Raw genomic sequence first — 18,784 nt, forward strand, 5'->3', positions numbered from 1 at the left:
GCGGGACCCCACCGCACCTAGCTGCCACCACAGCAGCCCCCTTCCCGCCCCGCGGCCTCTCCTCGCCCCAACGCCGCCGCGGGCCGGGAGCCCACCCCCGCTCCCGACCCCGCAATAACACTGAGGAGAGTGCAGGCGCTTTCCTCTCCCTTCCCCTCCTCAGGCCGAGGCCCCCCCCCCGGTGCGGCGCCCCCCACCTCAGCTGCGTGCGACGACCAACCGCCATTCACGCCGCGGCCTCAACCACCGCGCTGCGGGTGCCGGCCGCTCCCCGAGAAACCCGGACGGGGCCGGGAGCGGGACGGGGCCGCCTTCCGCGGGCAGGGGAGGCTGCCAGGCCGCCCCCCGGTGAAGGCTCCCGCCCGTTGCGCTGCAGCCGCGCAGCGCCGGCTCCCGGCGCGGGGGATGCGCCGCACTGCGCATGAGCGGGAGGCGGCGGAAGGGCCCGTGAGGAGCCGGGAGCTGCCGCCGCCGGAGGAAGCCGTTGCCGCCGCCGCCCTCAGTCTCTGCCTGAGCCGGGAGGGAAGAGGCCTGCACAGCCCTCAACATGGTGAGCGTCCTCCCGGGTCGCCTCTCGGCCCGGCGCGGCGCCTCGGGGCGGGCCAGCCGCGGCGGCGCCGCAGGGGCAGCTGGGGCCTAGTCGTGGCGGGCTGGGGTGTCCGGGAGCGGCTCGAAGGGAGCGGCGAAAGGGCTGATCCTGGGGGCCCCGCAGCCGGGGCATGATGTCCTGGGGCCGTGGGCTCCTTGGTCTTCCTACCAAGCAGGGCAGGGAGGACGTGTGGGGCCCGGGAAGGGCGGTGCGGCGGGCCGGGGCCGCTGGCCGCGGAGCGGGCAGGCAGGAGGCTGTTCCCGGGCAGGGGCGAGCGCCGGGGCCTAGGTGGGGGGCGCCGGGATCCCGCAGAGGCCTTCGGCCCGCGGGGCTCTGTCAGGCCTCCTCATGGCGAGGAGGTGCTTGCTTGCACTTTGTATGAGGGTTCAGGCATCTTTGTACGGGAGAGGGGCAATAGAGGTGTTTTGCGGGCAGCTTGGTCATTGCTCTGTGTGGGGTGGTGAGCAGCAGTGACTGGAGAGAGTGCAGGGGGCTGCCAGAAACCGGGGGCTCCTTGGAGTTTTTGTCAGGATTTCAGGCGGCTCAGGGCCCATTAAGCGCTGTCAGTTCACTGGGAAACTTGGATATGTTGATCCTTCTTGAACTGGGATTATGTTGGAGAATTTCTGGATAATTGTTTTGTGGTTTTGGTAAGGCTCCTATTCATATAAGTGTTGTAAAGGAGGACCTGTCTATCTTGCATTTTCTCCATAATATTTTTTTCCTTATAGCTGAGGGTTTGCTATGGACTCTCAAATCAACTGACTTTCTCCATTCCCTCTTCTAGAGGGAAACCACAGTGGCTGGAACAAAATTTGCTATTTTTGTTGGTCTAAACAAAATAAAAAGACATTCCATAGCTTTAAATAAAGGGAGTCCTTATTGGTCTCTTGCACAGTGTCTTATGCAGCCAAGGGAACATGTTTATAGTCATACTTCTAGGCCTTCTCTGTATACAAAAGTTGTACAGCTTTAGCTACACCTGTACAGTTTAAAGTAGTACTTTTCTATAGCAGCTGTTGTCTTAGGAAGGGTGTAGGAGGGAGCCTAAGATCCACTGGTGTATACTTATTGGTATAAAGATAATCTTATACCTGCAGTTAATGTTATTCTGGCAAGCAGTGTTAAAAGCATATTAAAAAAATAAAAATGTCACCTTTAACTGACGGAGTTATGTTGGCATAAAAATTTGGTTAGCCAGGATTTAAATTAGTGGTGCAGTATGTAGACTTCTAATAAACTTGTCACTATGTTACTAGTGTAATTTTTAATTGAATAGTTTGATGTAGATCTTCACTTGAGGCTTTTATGGGAGCTTAAAAATAAAGTCAGGGTAAAGTTCAGACTGTAGAGGTGTCTTATTGTAATTCTGCAGTTCTGGGACTGTCTCAAATAGCACTTACGCAGTAATGTTACACAACTTCTTATGAAGACTTTTTTCCATAAAAATCTCCTAGAGCTGTCTCACAGTATATCCAATGTAGGTATGCAAAATAAATACACAGGTGGTGTCTTGTGCATACATATATTATTGGCTGGCTATGTGGTTAGAAATTTAAATTGAACAATACTGTAGTACGTGGCTATATAACAGAAATAGTGAGGCACGTTATTCTGAGAATAGCTTCTTGTGAGAAGCAGCAGAATCCTATCTGCTTAGTCTTCTTGGAAATACTTAACTGAAGAACTAGCAGATATATTCAGTGGAACAATACTATACTGATAGATTGGTATTTATCAGATTGGAGGGAGTATCTGAATACTCTAGTCATGGCCCCGAGCATAGTTGTTAGGCCCTATGCAAACAACTGTTTTCCAGGTTGTGCTTGTTTACTCCAACACCCAGGTGAAAGGATGACATAGGCACTGAAGTGGGACTAAATGACAGGCTGCAGCTTTTATAAGTAGTAAATACAGGTATGAATTTTTTCTAGTGCTCAGGTATAGGATTCTGTACCTATACTTGCGGTATGTCAAAATCCTCTATTTAGTTAGGGGAAAGAGTAGGGAGACTTCTTCACAGAGATCTGAAGATGTCCATCCAGAAACATGAGATTCAATGTCCCATTTTTCTGCCCATATGCACTACTGCTCTGGCTAGTCCTTCCAGTGGCTGTGGCAGGTTCCTGGGGCCAGGTTGCTTGTCCAGCACAGCAAATGCTGTGGTAGAGGCTCCTGCAGCTGGGGCCTGGCTCCTACTTGCCCACAGCACCTCCAGTTAGAGCACTTCTGGCTCTGACTTGGTCTCACCAGTGTTCGTACGGCCAGTGCTTTCAGGACAAAGGTTTCCTGGCTTCGAACTGTCTTTGTCCAATATCTGGAAGGGACACTATTAGAGCAGCCTGTTAGGCTCACTCTGGCCATTTAGGTAACTTGAAAAGTGTTTTCTGTCCAGTGCTCAGGTACACCACCCTGGCAACGTTCCTTGGATTGCTGATAGCAATCTGCCTCTCTTACCCACATTTTCATTTGAGCTGAGCAGCATCTGTAGAAGTGGTCTCCTTCACCTTATCTGTTAGTATGTTATTGCTTCATCTCATCATGAGGACAAGTAATGTGCCTGCAAATCAAGACAGAGCAGCAAGCTGGTCCATTATACTCTAAGCTGTCTTCTCTGAGGAGAAGAGCTACTACTTGTGCTATTCTGAATGATTTAATGAATTTGGGACTATGTGTGATAATCAAGTCAAGTGTGTGAGTATCTGTATCTTTATCCAGAGCCAAATGCTAACCTTATCTCTATTTACATTATCTGTTATATTGTCCAAGTTGTGTTCTCTGAAGAATATTTCTATGCTGATAGATTCATAATTTCTTAGTGCAGGTGACAGGAAGTTGTAAAAAATTAGTATTACAAGAATTTCATGTCTGACGCTGTCTCCTGTAATGTTATTGTACTTCATGACATTGTTATGTAGTGTTTAACTCAACAAGTGACTCTGCAAGGCTATTTTGTATGGTGCGTATTCATTACTGTAGCAGTTTGTTGATATTAAATGTTTTTGGTTTTGGTTCTCCCATAGTAAAACTTGTAGGTTCTTGGCATTACGCTTAGGACGGAGTAGTCGGAGTGCTAGACAAGATGGTGCATGATCTTGTTTCCTCTCCCAGCTTACCAGAGAACCCTTTGAACTTATACTGTAAAATCACTTTTAACTAGAGCCATGAAAAAATTATTCAGGAATATGAACTACTCTGAGAACAAGGTGTGAAATTTATTATGTAGCTCTTGATATTTTACTCATGTTTTATGGTGCCAATGCAAATATAAGGTATGAATGCAGCTTCTAATGGCTGAATAGTGCTTCTGCCCTGGACCAGGGTTAAGAATGCTAAACAATGGACAGCTTTATTTTGTCCTTTTTTAATTAAGAAGCCCTGATTTTTGGTGTTTCCTTCACCTCTCAGGTTAACATGAATTACCTTAGAACACTATTACAACTACTGCATTCTTCTAGGTAGCTATATATTCATCTTTTATGAAAGACTTTCTGCCCATATGCAAGTACTAAAATGATTTTATCCACTAAAAGAACATTAGAGGGTGTAAAAAGCAACTTTGATTTTATGTTGCTTGTGTTTTTTTTCCCTTGGATTTTATATCTCAACAGACCTTGTAAATTTTCAAGTTTTGTTCTGTTCCACTGCGGACAAATGGTTTTCACATCAGTTTGAAAGAGAAGCTTAAAAATGTCCTGATGATCTTACTTTGTGTGCCCTTTTTTCAAGAAGCTGCTGTAGAAAATAAAATGTAGTTGAAGGGCATATTTGTTTACATTATACAGAAATTATGGCTATTTACTTTAATGTTTTTGTCTTTAACTTGGATTTTATGGGGTTTTTGGTAGTATACATGTATGCCATCACGGTTGATTAAAATGTAATTCAGTGTATTCATAGATTTCTGTTGTTGTGATTATCTTTTGTTTTCTTATCAAAGAAAAATACTTATGATTTTGCCTTGTAAGCTTTAGCCATGTATTTGTTGAATATAAGCAGTAAACCAGATTATTTGCAGGTGTCTTGTACGTTCCTTTAATGGATACAGCCCAACATGGAATGATTCAGACACAGTAGGGGAGCAATATTCTCTTGACCATTACTGTCGCATAAAGACATGACAAAACTGGCAGTCATGATCTGTAAGGTTGTTACAGGCACAAGCCCGTTCTTCTGAAGGGGCTTCTGAATAACTTCTGCGGGCTGAAGTTATTCTGTGTTTGAACTGATATCACTGGGGTCCTTTGAAAGTGCAAGGATGCTTCCTGCAGCCAGATCTCTTGCTAGAGTTTAAATGCAGTTAGCGTAAAAGCCTAGACTTTGTGGAGGTTGGTACTGTTTTAGAAAAGGCTTTTACCTGTCACATGCATGAGAACTTAACAGGCTTTTCTTTGAGTCCTGACTGAAACAAAAGCACAGATGTCACATCGTTCAAATTCCTTTCGTTAGCAGTGAAACTAGCAGGAATCAGATCATCTGTAAGCAGTGGCTGGGAAGGGAAAGGTGAAAAGTAGTTATTCATTAAGGAGTAACTGTGTGAATGCCTTCTTTGGGGGCCATAAGGAATTTTGGGCAGTGATAACTTCAAACTGATCATGCACTGCTTGTCTAGCTGGCGGCTGCGTATAACCTTAGAGCAAAGTTCAAGAACAGGGTTTTGGTAGGAATCCTCAGCTCTCCAGTCCAGGCAGCGTGGGACGAAGGTTGTTATGGTTTCCCATGGACATTATCTAGGAGAGTGGACCTCCCATACGGCTACTAGCTATCCAGGAAACGTTGCTGACCGGTGTGCAGAGTTGATCTTTGAATCTGAGGTGACTAAAAATTGAGTGTAGAAGATAAGGAAAAACAACCAAGTAGTCAGAGTTGGCAGCTCAGTTCTAGCATTTTTTTTTTTTTCCCTAGACTGGGAAAGCTTACTCCCCTAGACGGGGCGAGTTTCAGTCTGAAGCCCCCCCCCACAAATACTTGGGGGAAAAAAAGCCCAAGTATTTTTTTTTATTTTTAATCTTTCACTGAAGTATCTGATCAAGGATGGGTTATTGAATAAAAATTATCAAATTTGGTACTTCATGGGGAGAGGCAAATTTTCATTTTAAAATAATGTTATAGCATCGGACGTTCATTAGAATGACGTAATACTAGAAAATTTGTTGCATTTGTTTTCCATTGGTTTTCACTTGTATGTTTTAGCAAGACAGATATCTGTTAAATAAAATTCTGTCTTCCTTTTTAATTAGTGTTAAAGTTGAGATATTTTAAATGGATTGCATTGCATTACAGTACATACACTTGCAGTGTAAGGTATTTGTTGCCTGATGACTACAGGATTAAAGGTTATAGGGTGCTCTGGCTTCTGTATTGCACACTTAAAACAATAATAGACTGTTAGAGCTCGGCTTCTAGAAATAGCCCTTAAAAGCGCAGAAGGCCTGGAACCTGTTCCTGCTTGAAGTGTGGGTTTTTAATGTGATGAAAGAAGAGCTATAATAGGATAATAAAAACTCAGCAGTAATTTCATCTCTTGCTGTCCTGTAGTAGGCCTTCAAAGAGTTGTCCAGTCACTTAGGATGTGGAGTGTCTCGTCCACGTTGGCAAGCTTCTGCGGAAACATTCATCAAATATAAAGAAAGGGCTTTGGCACTTCTTGACTAAAAATAAACTCTTATTTGACCAGTAAAAATATAGTTATTCCAGAAAAAGATTATGACTAAACAGTGTGATTTATTGCATCTTAATATATTACTGAATGCTATACTGGTAAGTGTTACTAGCTGCTTGACTCTTGGCAAATTCAGTGTTCTTTTTAAAAAGGTTTTATATTGTTACTATCACTTAGGGAGCCCCAAGCACAGGAAGAACTCGTGCATATATAGGATTTAAATTTTATCATAAAAGTGATTTAAGCTGCAATTTTTTGATCTAATAACTTGTATTCTCCTTTTATGTGACAACACGCTACCTTTTGTGGTCTTGGGCATCCACAGTGAAGCCCTTTTAAACCTGTTCCTTGACTTTTTGTTGTATGTCATTCCTTTTAGAGTTTACCCTTGCAGGAGTAGGGCAGAACAAAGCCTCTTGAGGTTTTACAGAATACTCACTATTAAAAGAGCTATGCATACTTATGTGTACATGTTAAAAAAACCCAAACAAAACCCTAATGATTAAAGGCACCAGCTTTGTCAAAAAAAAAAAGGAAAAGCAAAGCTAAGGTCAGAAGTGTGACTCTGCCCTATAGTGCAGCTGAGTCTGTGGTGATGCAGCAGTGTGGCTGTGTGGAACTGATTTGAGGAAGCTGGTAATTGATACAGAAAATTAGCCTTGGGATTGTTTCATCTTCATTTGGGATTTCATTCAATGATTTGTTTTAATATATCTGAGTTTACAATATATTTTTAAAAGCTGCAACTAAAAATCCATTTGGCATTTCTGAAAGTCATTCCACATGGCTTTGTCAGCGTAAGTGATTTTTGTGGAAGTTTGAGCTCAGTATTATAAGGTGCTGAATGTTTGCTTTGAAACTCGAAGTGTGCACAAATTGTCAGCAGTGGGTCTTTGCAGGACCTGCTCTGATGGCGTGACCTTTACCTGGAACCACTTCTGAAAATCGGAGTTTCAGAAACATGTTTGTAGCAAAAGGTCCAATGTGAGAAACTTATTCAAGAGACTGAAATAAAGCAGCAATACATTGTAACTTTAAAAGTAGTATAGCCTAACTAATATGACTGTGTTTAAGTCTGCAGTGTGTGCTAGAATTTTGGCTTCAGGTAAATGTTGTAGGTACAGGGTTGTTTTGGTTTGGGGGAGATTTTTTTTTTTTTTAAAGGGATCTTAAATTAAAAGGTATTGGTCTGTTTATTATAGCGTTAGTTCTTTTTTCTAATGATAATGTGATTGGGCACTAATTATCCTTTGGAATGAAGAGCTTGAGCTCATACTGCTCCTAAACGATTTGTTCTTTGGCTGAGGATAGTTTATCATGTCTAGAGATTTGTTTTGGCCTTTTTTTCCCTCATACTCCCTGAGAAGGAGCCATACACTTGGATATTACAATAATGAACAGAAGGTAAACTACAAATGAAATATTTGTGCCATGTAAGAAATCCAATCCTGACTTAAAAGTCAGAACTTTTATTTACCAAGTTGTAACGTTAGGAGTCTTTTTGCTTTGAACATATTGAGTGAGCTTTAGAACTGAATTTGGATTTAGTGCAAGAGCTGTACGATTGCTTTCTCCTGATCAGCAGTTAGTTTTGTGTAACTAATACCCTTGAAATACTGAGTGTGCTTCTCCTCATCAAAAATATCCTTGGGAGTCCCTCTATCATAGAATCATAGAATGGTTTGGGTTGGAAGGGACCTTAAAGATCATCTAGTTCCAACCCCCCTGCCATGGGCAGGGACACCTTCCACTAGACCAGGTTGCTCAAAGCTGATAAATTACTGGCAGCAACTTCTTCATTCAGTTTTGTGCTAGAGCAGAGAGGGATGTCTCTTGGTCAGGGCAGGAGGCCTGAAATTCCAGAGCTCTCACCTTGGCTACTCACTCCCCCGCCTGCCTCTGGCAAAATTACTTACCCTTTTTTTTTTTTTTAGCTTCAGTTGCTGCAGCTGTGAAATGGAGACAATGCCTCCTCACAGGAATGTCTTGCAAATTATGTAGGTGGAGTTGAGCACCTTCAAAGTGAAAAATCTAAAAAAAAAAAAAAAGAAAAAAAAAAGTCTTTTAAGTTATTTCGGTGTGTAGCTCCCTGAAATGGATGACCCAGCCTAGTGCCTTGCTGCCATCATGAGGCACATCAAGAGGTCCCGTTCTGCAGCATGGTCTCACCCCTTGTCCTGCACTAGCTGGTGTTTCTGTTAGTTTGGTCAGCTGGGACTAAATGAATGCCATTCTCTTGTTCAGTGATGGTAAGCTATTAAACGGCCTGTTTTGCTGCATCTGTTAAGGCAGTTAATATATCAAATATTTTGATAGCCATGGGCTTTATTTAGGCATCTCAATTGCCCTTTTTTGGTAGGTGTAGCATTCTTCTATTAAGATGAGAATGTTTTTTTCTTTTAAAAAAAAACAAAACATGGTTTAAATAGAAAGGTGTCTCAACTTAGAGCTGTATATGAATTTGCTATGCCCTTCAGCTCTCTCTCCAAATACGCAATAAGAATACCCATTTTTTATTTCTGTGATTGCTTTGCCAGCATGATTTTTGTGATGCTTTAGCTCAGTTTTGTTACAATGTAAAGTACCTAGAATGAAAGTAAGTTTAAATTAAAAAAAAAAAAAAAAAGAGCAAAAAGAAGTGTTGATTTGAGTGTCTAACTGCACTGTCAGTTAGAGGAAGTCTAATTGCTCGGGAAAATTATAAAAGGTACTGATTTAAAAAAAATTAACAGTACTGATCGTTTGGGTTTTTTTGTCCAGTAAAACATTTCTAGTTATAGTATTGTCTGTTTTTACTAGAACAAGTTGAAATCATCACAGAAGGATAAAGTGCGTCAATTTATGGTCTTCACACAATCTAGTGAAAAGACAGCAGTGAGTTGTCTGTCTCAAAATGACTGGAAGTTAGATGTTGCAACAGACAACTTTTTCCAAAATCCTGAACTTTATATACGAGAGAGTGTTAAAGGATCATTGGACAGAAAGAAGTTAGAACAGCTATATAACAGATACAAAGGTGAGTACCCTGAATTTTAAGGCTTATTTCCTAGTTGTATGTATGTATTCTTAATTACAATGTATCATTGCAGCTGTGCTCTTGTGCTTGTAAATCTTAACCGACTCTTTCAGCTTTGTTTTTCTATGACTAATAATACAAGTTAGAAGGGAATATATGTAGGCTTCTGCTTCACAAGGATTACATGCGGTTGCTTTATGTGCTCTAAATACATGTACATTTATACAAGATTAGGGTCTGGAACTCGAATTGTGTGTACAGTGAGTAATGGTTAACGTGGATTTTAGGTAATTCTTCTGGGGAAAGCACATCACTCAGGACTCGCTCCTGACAAAGTGAAAGGTTGCATACCAAGGATGGATTCTGCCTTAATTTTTATTCACCTTGTGCTTATTATCAGATAGTTACAACCAGAGCAGAAAAGAAAAATAACTCTCTCTATCTGTTATATAGCCAGTGTTCAACTGATGGTATCCTACCACAAACAGTAAAGTGGATTCAGTACAGTAGAACAAATTCTGTGTTTTAGCACTTCAAAAAAATCTAAAAATGAGTGCTACATTTTCTGTCAGTTTTCGTATGCGTGCATAATCCAAATACCATTTTCCTGAAGTCTTTGTTGGCTTACGTTAGTAGATCTTTGTTAGTGCACTTGAAACGTGAGCATCTCACTTCCAGACCAGATGTTGATTCCTTCGTGGAAAGAGGAGTGTGCCTGGCTGACTTGGAATCGGTAACGGGGCAACGTAACTTTCCTCTTGGAGGCTACCATGTCCAATCTCATGCATGCTGGTGATGCCAGAAAATGCATAAAACTAATGTTGATTTAGTAGTTTATGGGCAGATTTGATTATTGTGTCAGTACAGCTTGCAAATGGACACTGCAGAATTGTTTATAATGGTACGCAGATTGGCAATCTTACCAAAGATGCCAATAATTAAGTATGCTGATGGGAAAGGAGCACTGTTCTGTGTATGGAATGAGTCAGAATATCATGCATATTATTAGGCAGAAAACAAATGTTTGTGGTGCTTTTGTCTCTCCATGAAAATAATGTAAGCTTCATTGTATGGGAGGCTTTATTATAGTAACTGCCTCAATTGTTAAAGCTTAACCATTGAAAATACTAATTTAATTTTGTTTTTAAAATACTCACATATAAGGGCCGATCCCAAAAATGGCTTCTTGAAAATGTTTACTTATCTTAAATACAGTTGTTAGCTTTTTCAAAAATCTGTTTTTCTTAATACTTACTTTTATATCCCAAAGATCCTCAAGATGAAAATAAAATTGGTATAGATGGTATACAGCAGTTTTGTGATGATCTAGCTCTTGACCCAGCCAGCATTACTGTACTCATCATTGCATGGAAATTCCGAGCTGCAACGCAGTGTGAATTTTCAAAGCTGGAATTCATGGATGGAATGACTGAGTTAGGGTAAGTGTGCAGTAAGTATTAGACACTGACAGTGTAATCCAGTGTCAGAAACTGGAATGTACAGTGAAACAGTCCTATTTTGGGGAATTCACAATCGTGTTGTCCTTTCAGACTTTGGAGACTTTTCAGAGTTTAGCATCACTTGTCTGCCTCTGTAAAAGTGCATCTGCTGTCTATGTGCTAGATGCTTAGTGACTAATAAAAGCGAGGCAACTTTGAGTGCTGCTTGCCTTGGTTCTGTGAGTATTTCAGTTAGTTGCCATAGAGCTACTCAGGTAGGTAAAGCGAGGATGTTAGTCTGCAGTCTAGCATACTTGGATTTTCTCTGCCTTATGAGAATGTAGTAGTCTTTATCACATTTTTCTAAAAAATCTTGTGGATTATAGAATCTGATGTATCAGCTAGTATGTGCAAATGGCAATGTGAAGAAATAACAACAAAGACATGAAATTGTTGTATAGGTGCAGACTAATTAAAGGCTTCATGAATTTTGTTTTGATAATTGTATTGTATTCCACAAAGATTTTATAAATTTTTGTTTAAGTTATAACTCATATTTTATGGCAAAATGAATAATACACAAATAAACATGCTTTTTAAAATGCAGATGTGACAGCATAGAAAAACTGAAGGCCCAGATTCCTAAAATGGAACAAGAATTAAAAGAGCCAGGAAGATTTAAGGATTTTTATCAGTTTACTTTCAACTTTGCAAAGAATCCGGGACAGAAAGGTTTAGGTATGTATTCTTAATCATAAACATTTGTTCGTAAATAGGGGAAATGACTGATTAAGGCAGTAAGTGAAAATATTATTGTGATCTAATGAGTCTGAAAGATAACCACCCTTGGGATAAAATACATCTCTCTGTTGTGAAAGACAGATGTCAGTTTAAGGTGTTCAAATTGATAGAAATCTGCATCATTAATATAGACTACAAAATTTTATAAGAGAGGGTTTATTCTTTTACTAAGAGTGTGTGCAGTTCTCAGTAAGCACAGTGGATTATGGCCTTACATTAAAGGCGTAATTATACCACTTAGAATTTGCAGCACTGAACAGATTAATTGAATTTTCACTTTTAGGATAAATTTAAGCTGTAAAACTGATTTCTGTGTAAGTACACTCGTACAGTCTCTTGTAACACCAAAAATGCTTGCAAATGTCTTGGCAAAATAGAATAGGAATAGTACGAATAGATTTCTATATCCTGGGCTTGATGCCTGTTGTTGTTGTGCCGTTGGTAATAGGTGCCTATCTACAGCCTTCCCCCCCGCCCCCAGCTCACTGAATGGTTTTTTCATTATTTCAGAGCTCTTTTGCTGATTGTGCTTTTGATTAATGTGACAGGTGAAGTGGAAGAATCACTTATTAAAAATAATGACAGAGCACCACAGTTCTGATGGAACTAAATGAACAAACTGTAGATCTGTCTAGTCCAAACAGCAAAAATGAGGGAACAAAAATTTCTTTCAAGCAGTGATGTTAACCAACCAGAATGCATATTCACAGTGTAGTTGAGATATTAGCCATAACTAGTATTTCATGACTCTGTAACTATTAACTTTTTAAGCTAACTGTTCTACTTTTGAGAAGAAATAAAATACTGAAAGGCCAGTAGGTTCTTCCTTGGCAGCTTGTGAATTTATTTTTCTCAGTAATGAAAATGCCTTAAACTGGCTGCCACTGACCAGCTTTGCATTCACGCGCTGTGAAAAGATGAGGATTCTGCTTTGGTTTTATTGTCTTTTATATGTGGACCAACTTCTGGCTTAAAATGAATACTGAAAAATAAGTAACTAAGCAAAAGCTCCATGTCTTAGTTTCGACTCTGTGTCATTCTTTAACATCGTTCTGTATCCTGTTTTTTGTGTTCAATTGGATTGTGAGTTTCATTGTCTTTGAAGAAGCTAGAAGAGGACTGCTAAACTGTTTGACAATACTTGTGCATGCATGTAGTCAGATCTGAATCCTGCAAATAAATGAATGGGCAGATTCTTATTTCGTGTAGAAAGTCATATTAATTTTTTTTTAGGCTGCTACAACAAGGAGAATGTGGACAATAACTGAATTGTGAGAAGATAGAAGTTAGATTACGGAGAGTGTCAGTGTGGAATCAGTTCTGCAGTGTGAACAGTTGCAGGGTTTTGTTTGTTTCTGTTTTTTTTTAATGGTTACCATTGTAACATTTGTATGTTGTTTTAAATCTTTAAACAGCTTTACACAACAAGGAGTATTTTGCAGAATCTCTGTAAGGTGGTAAAAGTGAAATGACAAATTACAATGATATAATAATTACGTGATCATTTTTAATTAATTTTCTCAAAGCTTCAGAGTAACAGAACTGTTTGATGTAGTACTTACCTCTCATTTTCTTCTCCATATTTCTAAGGTATAAGGGAGACTTGCATTCTTTTTCTGAATTCCCCCCGCCCCTCTAGTCCTATATAGAAATGAATCTCTTGAGTATCCCAGATGGAACAGACTTCAGTAAAAATGATTTACCGGGAAAACTAAGTCCCTTGCTCTATTTCTCATTCATCTTAAAGCTTCTTTATGCAGGTTAAGCTCTAACAGTGACAAAGACAAGTACAGTTTTCTCATATCCATATAGCATATATATAGTATAAGGTGGGGTTTTTTGTTTTGTTTTGTTTTTAAGTCTGGATCTCGAAGTGATGTAGAATTAAGCTTAAAATCTGGATGCTTACTAGCCCTTTTGGTGCCAATAAATACACAGTTCTAGGCATGAATTTATGATAGGGCAGAATAATTCTGGAAACCCTAAAGCAAAAGAATATTGGGAGAAGTACAGTGCTGAAAAGCAAGTGCTCCTAGTTAGGCAATTAATTGTGGAGTGTCTAAATAAGTGCTTGTAGGAACTTGCAAATTGATTTTAATGTATATTGGTCTCTAATCTTCTAAACATCATGTAGTAGTTCAGGCACGGTTCTGGAAACACATTTCCTCTGCATAATTCCTTACTACCGTGTAAGTACTGTGGATGTCTTAAAAGTTCTTGTGATATTTGCATATCATTTGAGAATACCTTTTAACTGATGTTCATCTCAAACATTGTTTGCTTCTCTTGCATCTCTCTGGATAAAACTCAAAATGGAGCAAATATTTTGAGACTTTCATGTTTGATCCGTGAGGACTTCCCTGAGCATTCTTTCACTTTCTTATGAAAACCTAAAATTATATCTTTACTTTCCAATTTTGTGATTTCATAAAATTTCTTTTAAAACATGTAGTTTGTTCTAAGACGTTATGTCTTCATGCTTTACATGTTTGGACTCACATAATGAGTTTGAGGTTGCAGCATCCTGAGATCTGTTTTTTAAAGGCCTTTTGCTTACCCACAAGAATAATCTCAAAATTGTATAAGCGTGTCAAAATGCACAGTTTGTTTATAGTGTTTGTTTATAAACCACTGTAAATATAGAGCAATTTGATGACCTTGCATTTTTTTGTATGCCTGCTATTAATGCATCACAAGTAAATAAAACTTAGTTTTCTAATCAGTTTCCTTGAGGAACTGATGAGCTTAGTCTGAAGTTTGTATCCATTTTTAGAAGGACAGTAGTTTTAGTTGAAAGCTGAAGTGCATATTTTTGTATCTAAATCTTCTGTTAAAGAGAGATACCTAGCCTTCACACTCTTTAATACGTTGTCATTTTCACATATAGCTTATTTACTGAGGAGTAGTGACTTCTGTTTAATTTGTCTTTGCTTCTCGAAACTCCAGCTTTTGTCTGAAATCACACCCCTTTGCAGCTGCTGGAAAATCCTCCACAAATTTTATTCTTTACTTTGGTCAGGAAGCATTATAATGTGAATATGCTGTTCGAGAAGAACTTTTGATATTAAAGATACTAAACAATTCAGAAACTCCCCGCATCACCATCTATTTTCCCTCCAGCAATGCAGAGTTCGTGCTTTGTTTTGTTTGTTATTGATTTAAGATCCACCTCCCTGTTTTTTTAAATAGTTTGGGCATCTGGGGGAAGGGAGTGGTTTTCTTGGGTTGTTGGGTTTTTTCTTTTTCTTTTTTTTCCTGAGGTGCAGTTGATCATGTGCCTCTTCTCTCTGCTCTCACAAGAGGATTGTTTATGGAAGAAACTTGCTAGACTGCAAAATATATAAGAGCTGTTGTTAAAAAAAAAAGGCCACTTAACTGGGTAGCCTTTTGGGGTTACTGTACGTATTTGGTGGTGGATACTGAATTCGGTAAGATCACAGTTAGTAGCGTTTTGTTATACAGTACAGAGGTCCTTGTTAATTCCTGTTAATGGAGATCACGCTAGGTAGAGATTTAGAACTCAGATACATAACTTTCTTTTATCAGCTAACATGTTACTGTATGCCACTAATAAACAGTAAATGCATGTCAGTTTAGCCTTTGGCAAATACCAGGGAGGTGAGGTGTTTTTTTTTTTTTTTTCCTTACATGCTAGACTAACCAGTCTCTTTTTCTAACTGCTACACTATAACAGCACCCACTGCTGACAGCAGCACGCAGTTGTGTGACAGGCAGTAGGTTGTTCTTGTTCCTGAACTGTGTCAGTTCAGGTTTCTCAGTTGTCCTGAGAAACAGATTCAAAACAAGCAAGAACTTAACAGGAGTCTTTGGAAAAAAACAAAAAAACCAACAACAACAACAAAACACCCCAAACCAACAAAAAAACCCCCCCAAACCCAACCCAATCAAAAAAAGACCAACAACTAACAAACCAACTATCAACCATCTGCTTGTACAGTACTTAAAGATTTTTTTCAAAAGGAAACCTGATTGCAGAAATGAACACTTGACAAAAGCCATGTTACAAAGCCAGCACCTGTAACAAGGTTGCTCTAAAAATGAAATCATAAAAAGCTAGTTTTATGTAAATTGTATTTTATATATTGAAAAAATTTAAAGCAGATCTTACTACAAAATACTACAGATTTTCTTTTCAAGTCAATAGCATTTCTAAGACAAAAATATTTCACTGCATTTTAACTAAAGTATTGTTAGATAGCAAAAGGCATGTGAAATATCCTTGTGTGTTTTGGATATTTTAGATATTAATATGGGCAATTTTCAGTTCTTCTATATTCCAGTGATAGTATAAAAATCTGTAAAATATTTGTGTAACACTTTATTTATGGTTGCCTCTTTGTAAAGGATCCACGAGTATATTTGCATTAGATTAATCTTTTCACCTTTATGAATATATGGTTCATCTTAGTGTTAGATACCTGTGGAGATTATATATTTGAAATGTATCTCTCTAAAAGTAATATATTTTAATATTACAGATTTAGAAATGGCCATTGCCTACTGGAATTTAGTACTTAATGGAAGATTTAAATTTCTAGACTTGTGGAACAAATTTTTGTTGGTAAGTTTAAATCTTTACATAAACTGGACTGCAGTATTTTCAAAACTTGGAAGATAAATGTGTTTAAATTACTGAGTAGATGAAAATAGACTGTATTGACCCAGATCCCAGATACTGCACTTCATAGTGTGTACAAGAGAAATATGTTTTGGCGATATGGATGTGTCTAAGACAGTGAAAATGAATGTGTATAAGGGTGTTTTAATTTATTTTTTTAAACATAAATTTTCCACCCCTCTAAACAGGAACATCATAAAAGATCAATTCCTAAGGATACCTGGAACCTACTTCTAGACTTTAGTACAATGATAGCAGATGATATGTCTAACTATGATGAGGAAGGTAAACATTTCCATTTTCTTTCATTAACTTCTGTGTTTTATGCTACATTTATTCCTGTGTATCTGCTTTGGCACAGCTGTCTAATAACAGCATAATTAGAATATCACCGGTGATCTAAAGTTCAGTTAGAGCTACTTTAATGCATGTTGTTATCATCTGTTTGTTACTGCAGGTTTAAAAAAGAAATGCTGAAACTTTCTTAAATCCATTTTCTTTTTTTCTTCTGTCTGAGCTCAGATACTAATGCTTTCTTATTGAGACGAACCCTGATATTTGTCCATTTAAAAAACACAGATTCTCTGTCAGCGCAGTTCTTGGCATCTTCAACTAAGTAACTGATTCATGGCCTGTGCATTTCTTTGTAGGGTCCTCTGGTTATTGCGTTTCTTAGCTGAGAATATTTTTTAAGTTTGGTTGCTTCAGTTTATGTGAAGATTGGACGTGTAGTAATATGAAAGTGAAGCTGGCAGCATACAGGGATTGCTAAACATAAGTTATATCCTACCAAATGTGTTTCTTGTAAACTTTTGTATTGATCTTTCCTCTTCCAGTCCATCTGTAGCCAAGAACAGCTAATTACCTTCAATCGTTGGCGGCAGATCAGTTCAGTGAGTGGAGGAAACTGTAAACTTCTGATACTTCCAGAGCAGAGGGGAGCAAACTTCTACAACTTTATTTAATAATTATGGACAGTTCTCATTCCCTTATCATTGAGCAAATGGGCTGCTGCCCACAATAAAACAATGTAGTTTAGAAAGATTAAAGGCAGAAAACATGTTTTAATGATTTGGTATAAAAATATTTTAAGCGGGGGGAAAAAACAAACCAGCCCACAATTATTTTTAACCTTCACATGACCATCATGCACATGACTGGGGACCTCTTTGGATATGGCTGCCCATAATACGTAAAATATTGATATGCATTTTAACTACCTCTTGATAAGGAATATGGAAGCGTATATATAGTGTAATACCAGCCTTCTAGGGCATTACACTATATTGCTGGCTGTCGGAGTGCATTTTGCTGTTTTCAGGTATGGCTAAGTGTGCCAATTCTGACAGATGAGCATTGCATTCATGAAAAATCAAATTGTGAGCAGTAAATGCTGTAGTATGTCAAGATATGCTGCTGCTGCTGCTTACAGCATAGACTGCTTCATCCAATGTTCAACATTTTTTAAGCAGCTATTGCCATCCTGGAGATCAAGATCTGGTGCCAAAACTAGGACAGTTTTAAGTCAGAATTTTTGTCAGCTTTTTTTTTTTTTCCCCTTCTTTTTTTGGTCAGGAAGATGAAGGAAGTATGATCCTTGAAAGGGATATGTATTAACTGGGTTTAAAGGCAGTAGAAATCTTTTACCAGCTCTTAAATTTCAAGCAAGAAAATAAAATTACAATTTTTTGCTTGAAACTATGCCTAGTTAAGACTGGAAAGTAAATAACTTGTTTAGATCTGAAGCTTTAAAAAGAATGCCTTGTTGAACTGAGTTCTTATGTTCTGGTCTTTTTTTTTTCTTTTAGGGGCATGGCCGGTTCTTATTGATGACTTTGTGGAATTTGCACGCCCTCAAATTGCTGGGACAAAAAGTACGACAGTGTAGCACTAAAGGACCCTTCTAGAGTGTACATAGTCTGTACAAATACCTGAAATGGAAAATTGCACAGTCAATTTCTGCTGGCTGGACTGAACTGAAGATCAATCCTCACAATATGGCTGAGGGTTGAGACAAACCTTTAAGGATATATCTTGGACCATATCATATTTCATTCTTCTACTGGTGGTTTGGGCTTTTCTTCTAGTCTGGACCACTCTTGCCCGTTAAAGTTCCAACATTGTGGATTTCATCATGGATTTTTTTTTTTTTTTTTTTTTTTTTGGTGGACCACCCTAGTTTCATCTCCCATAAGTCCTAGAAGCTTTATAATTATTTTGAGGTTTCTGGTTTCACATAAAGCACAATGCTGGTCATCATCAGACAACTGTTGTATGGCATCTGAATTATACAGCTCAACATCAAAACAATTTTTAAAAGAATCCTTAAATATACACTTGGGGCTAGTTGCAAAGACTGTGTTGATAGCACTTCCTGTAAGAGTGATATATTTAAGTGTACTGGGTCTGGTATTTTTTTTCTTTTCTGGAAAAGTACAGGTATCGTCTAAGTGAGTTTGAGTATCTGGTAAAAACAATTGCAGAAATAACCAAGAAAACCCAAGGTTGTTGATACTGGGGTATCTAGGTGCCTATCTGAATGGTTTGATTGTACATCAGCTGACTGAGAACAGTTGAAGTACGACACAACTACTGTGCACTTAAAGCACCCGTGTTTAATGTTATAGTCAGCCTTCAG

The 18,784-nt window shown here is 38.8% G+C and overlaps 1 protein-coding gene across 2 annotated transcripts; it reads left to right on the forward strand.

Moving 5' to 3' along the window:
• Nucleotides 1–491: 491 nt before the first annotated feature.
• DCUN1D1 (defective in cullin neddylation 1 domain containing 1) lies at nucleotides 492–18,279 on the forward strand. Of its 2 annotated transcripts, none has more exons than XM_050902388.1 (7): nucleotides 492–550; nucleotides 9,051–9,267; nucleotides 10,538–10,706; nucleotides 11,314–11,444; nucleotides 16,007–16,089; nucleotides 16,335–16,431; nucleotides 17,955–18,279. In XM_050902388.1, exons 1-7 carry the CDS (start codon nucleotides 548–550, stop codon nucleotides 18,032–18,034), a joined length of 780 nt encoding a protein of 259 aa, XP_050758345.1. In that variant the 5' UTR covers nucleotides 492–547; the 3' UTR covers nucleotides 18,035–18,279. The 2 variants fall into 2 exon arrangements, with proteins under 2 accessions (XP_050758345.1, XP_050758346.1); XM_050902389.1 differs by lacking the exon at nucleotides 17,955–18,279 and adding an exon at nucleotides 16,983–17,042.
• Nucleotides 18,280–18,784: the final 505 nt, after the last annotated feature.

Source organism: Gymnogyps californianus, chromosome 10, assembly GCF_018139145.2.
Source record: "Gymnogyps californianus isolate 813 chromosome 10, ASM1813914v2, whole genome shotgun sequence".
NCBI classification, from domain to species: domain Eukaryota; kingdom Metazoa; phylum Chordata; class Aves; order Accipitriformes; family Cathartidae; genus Gymnogyps; species Gymnogyps californianus.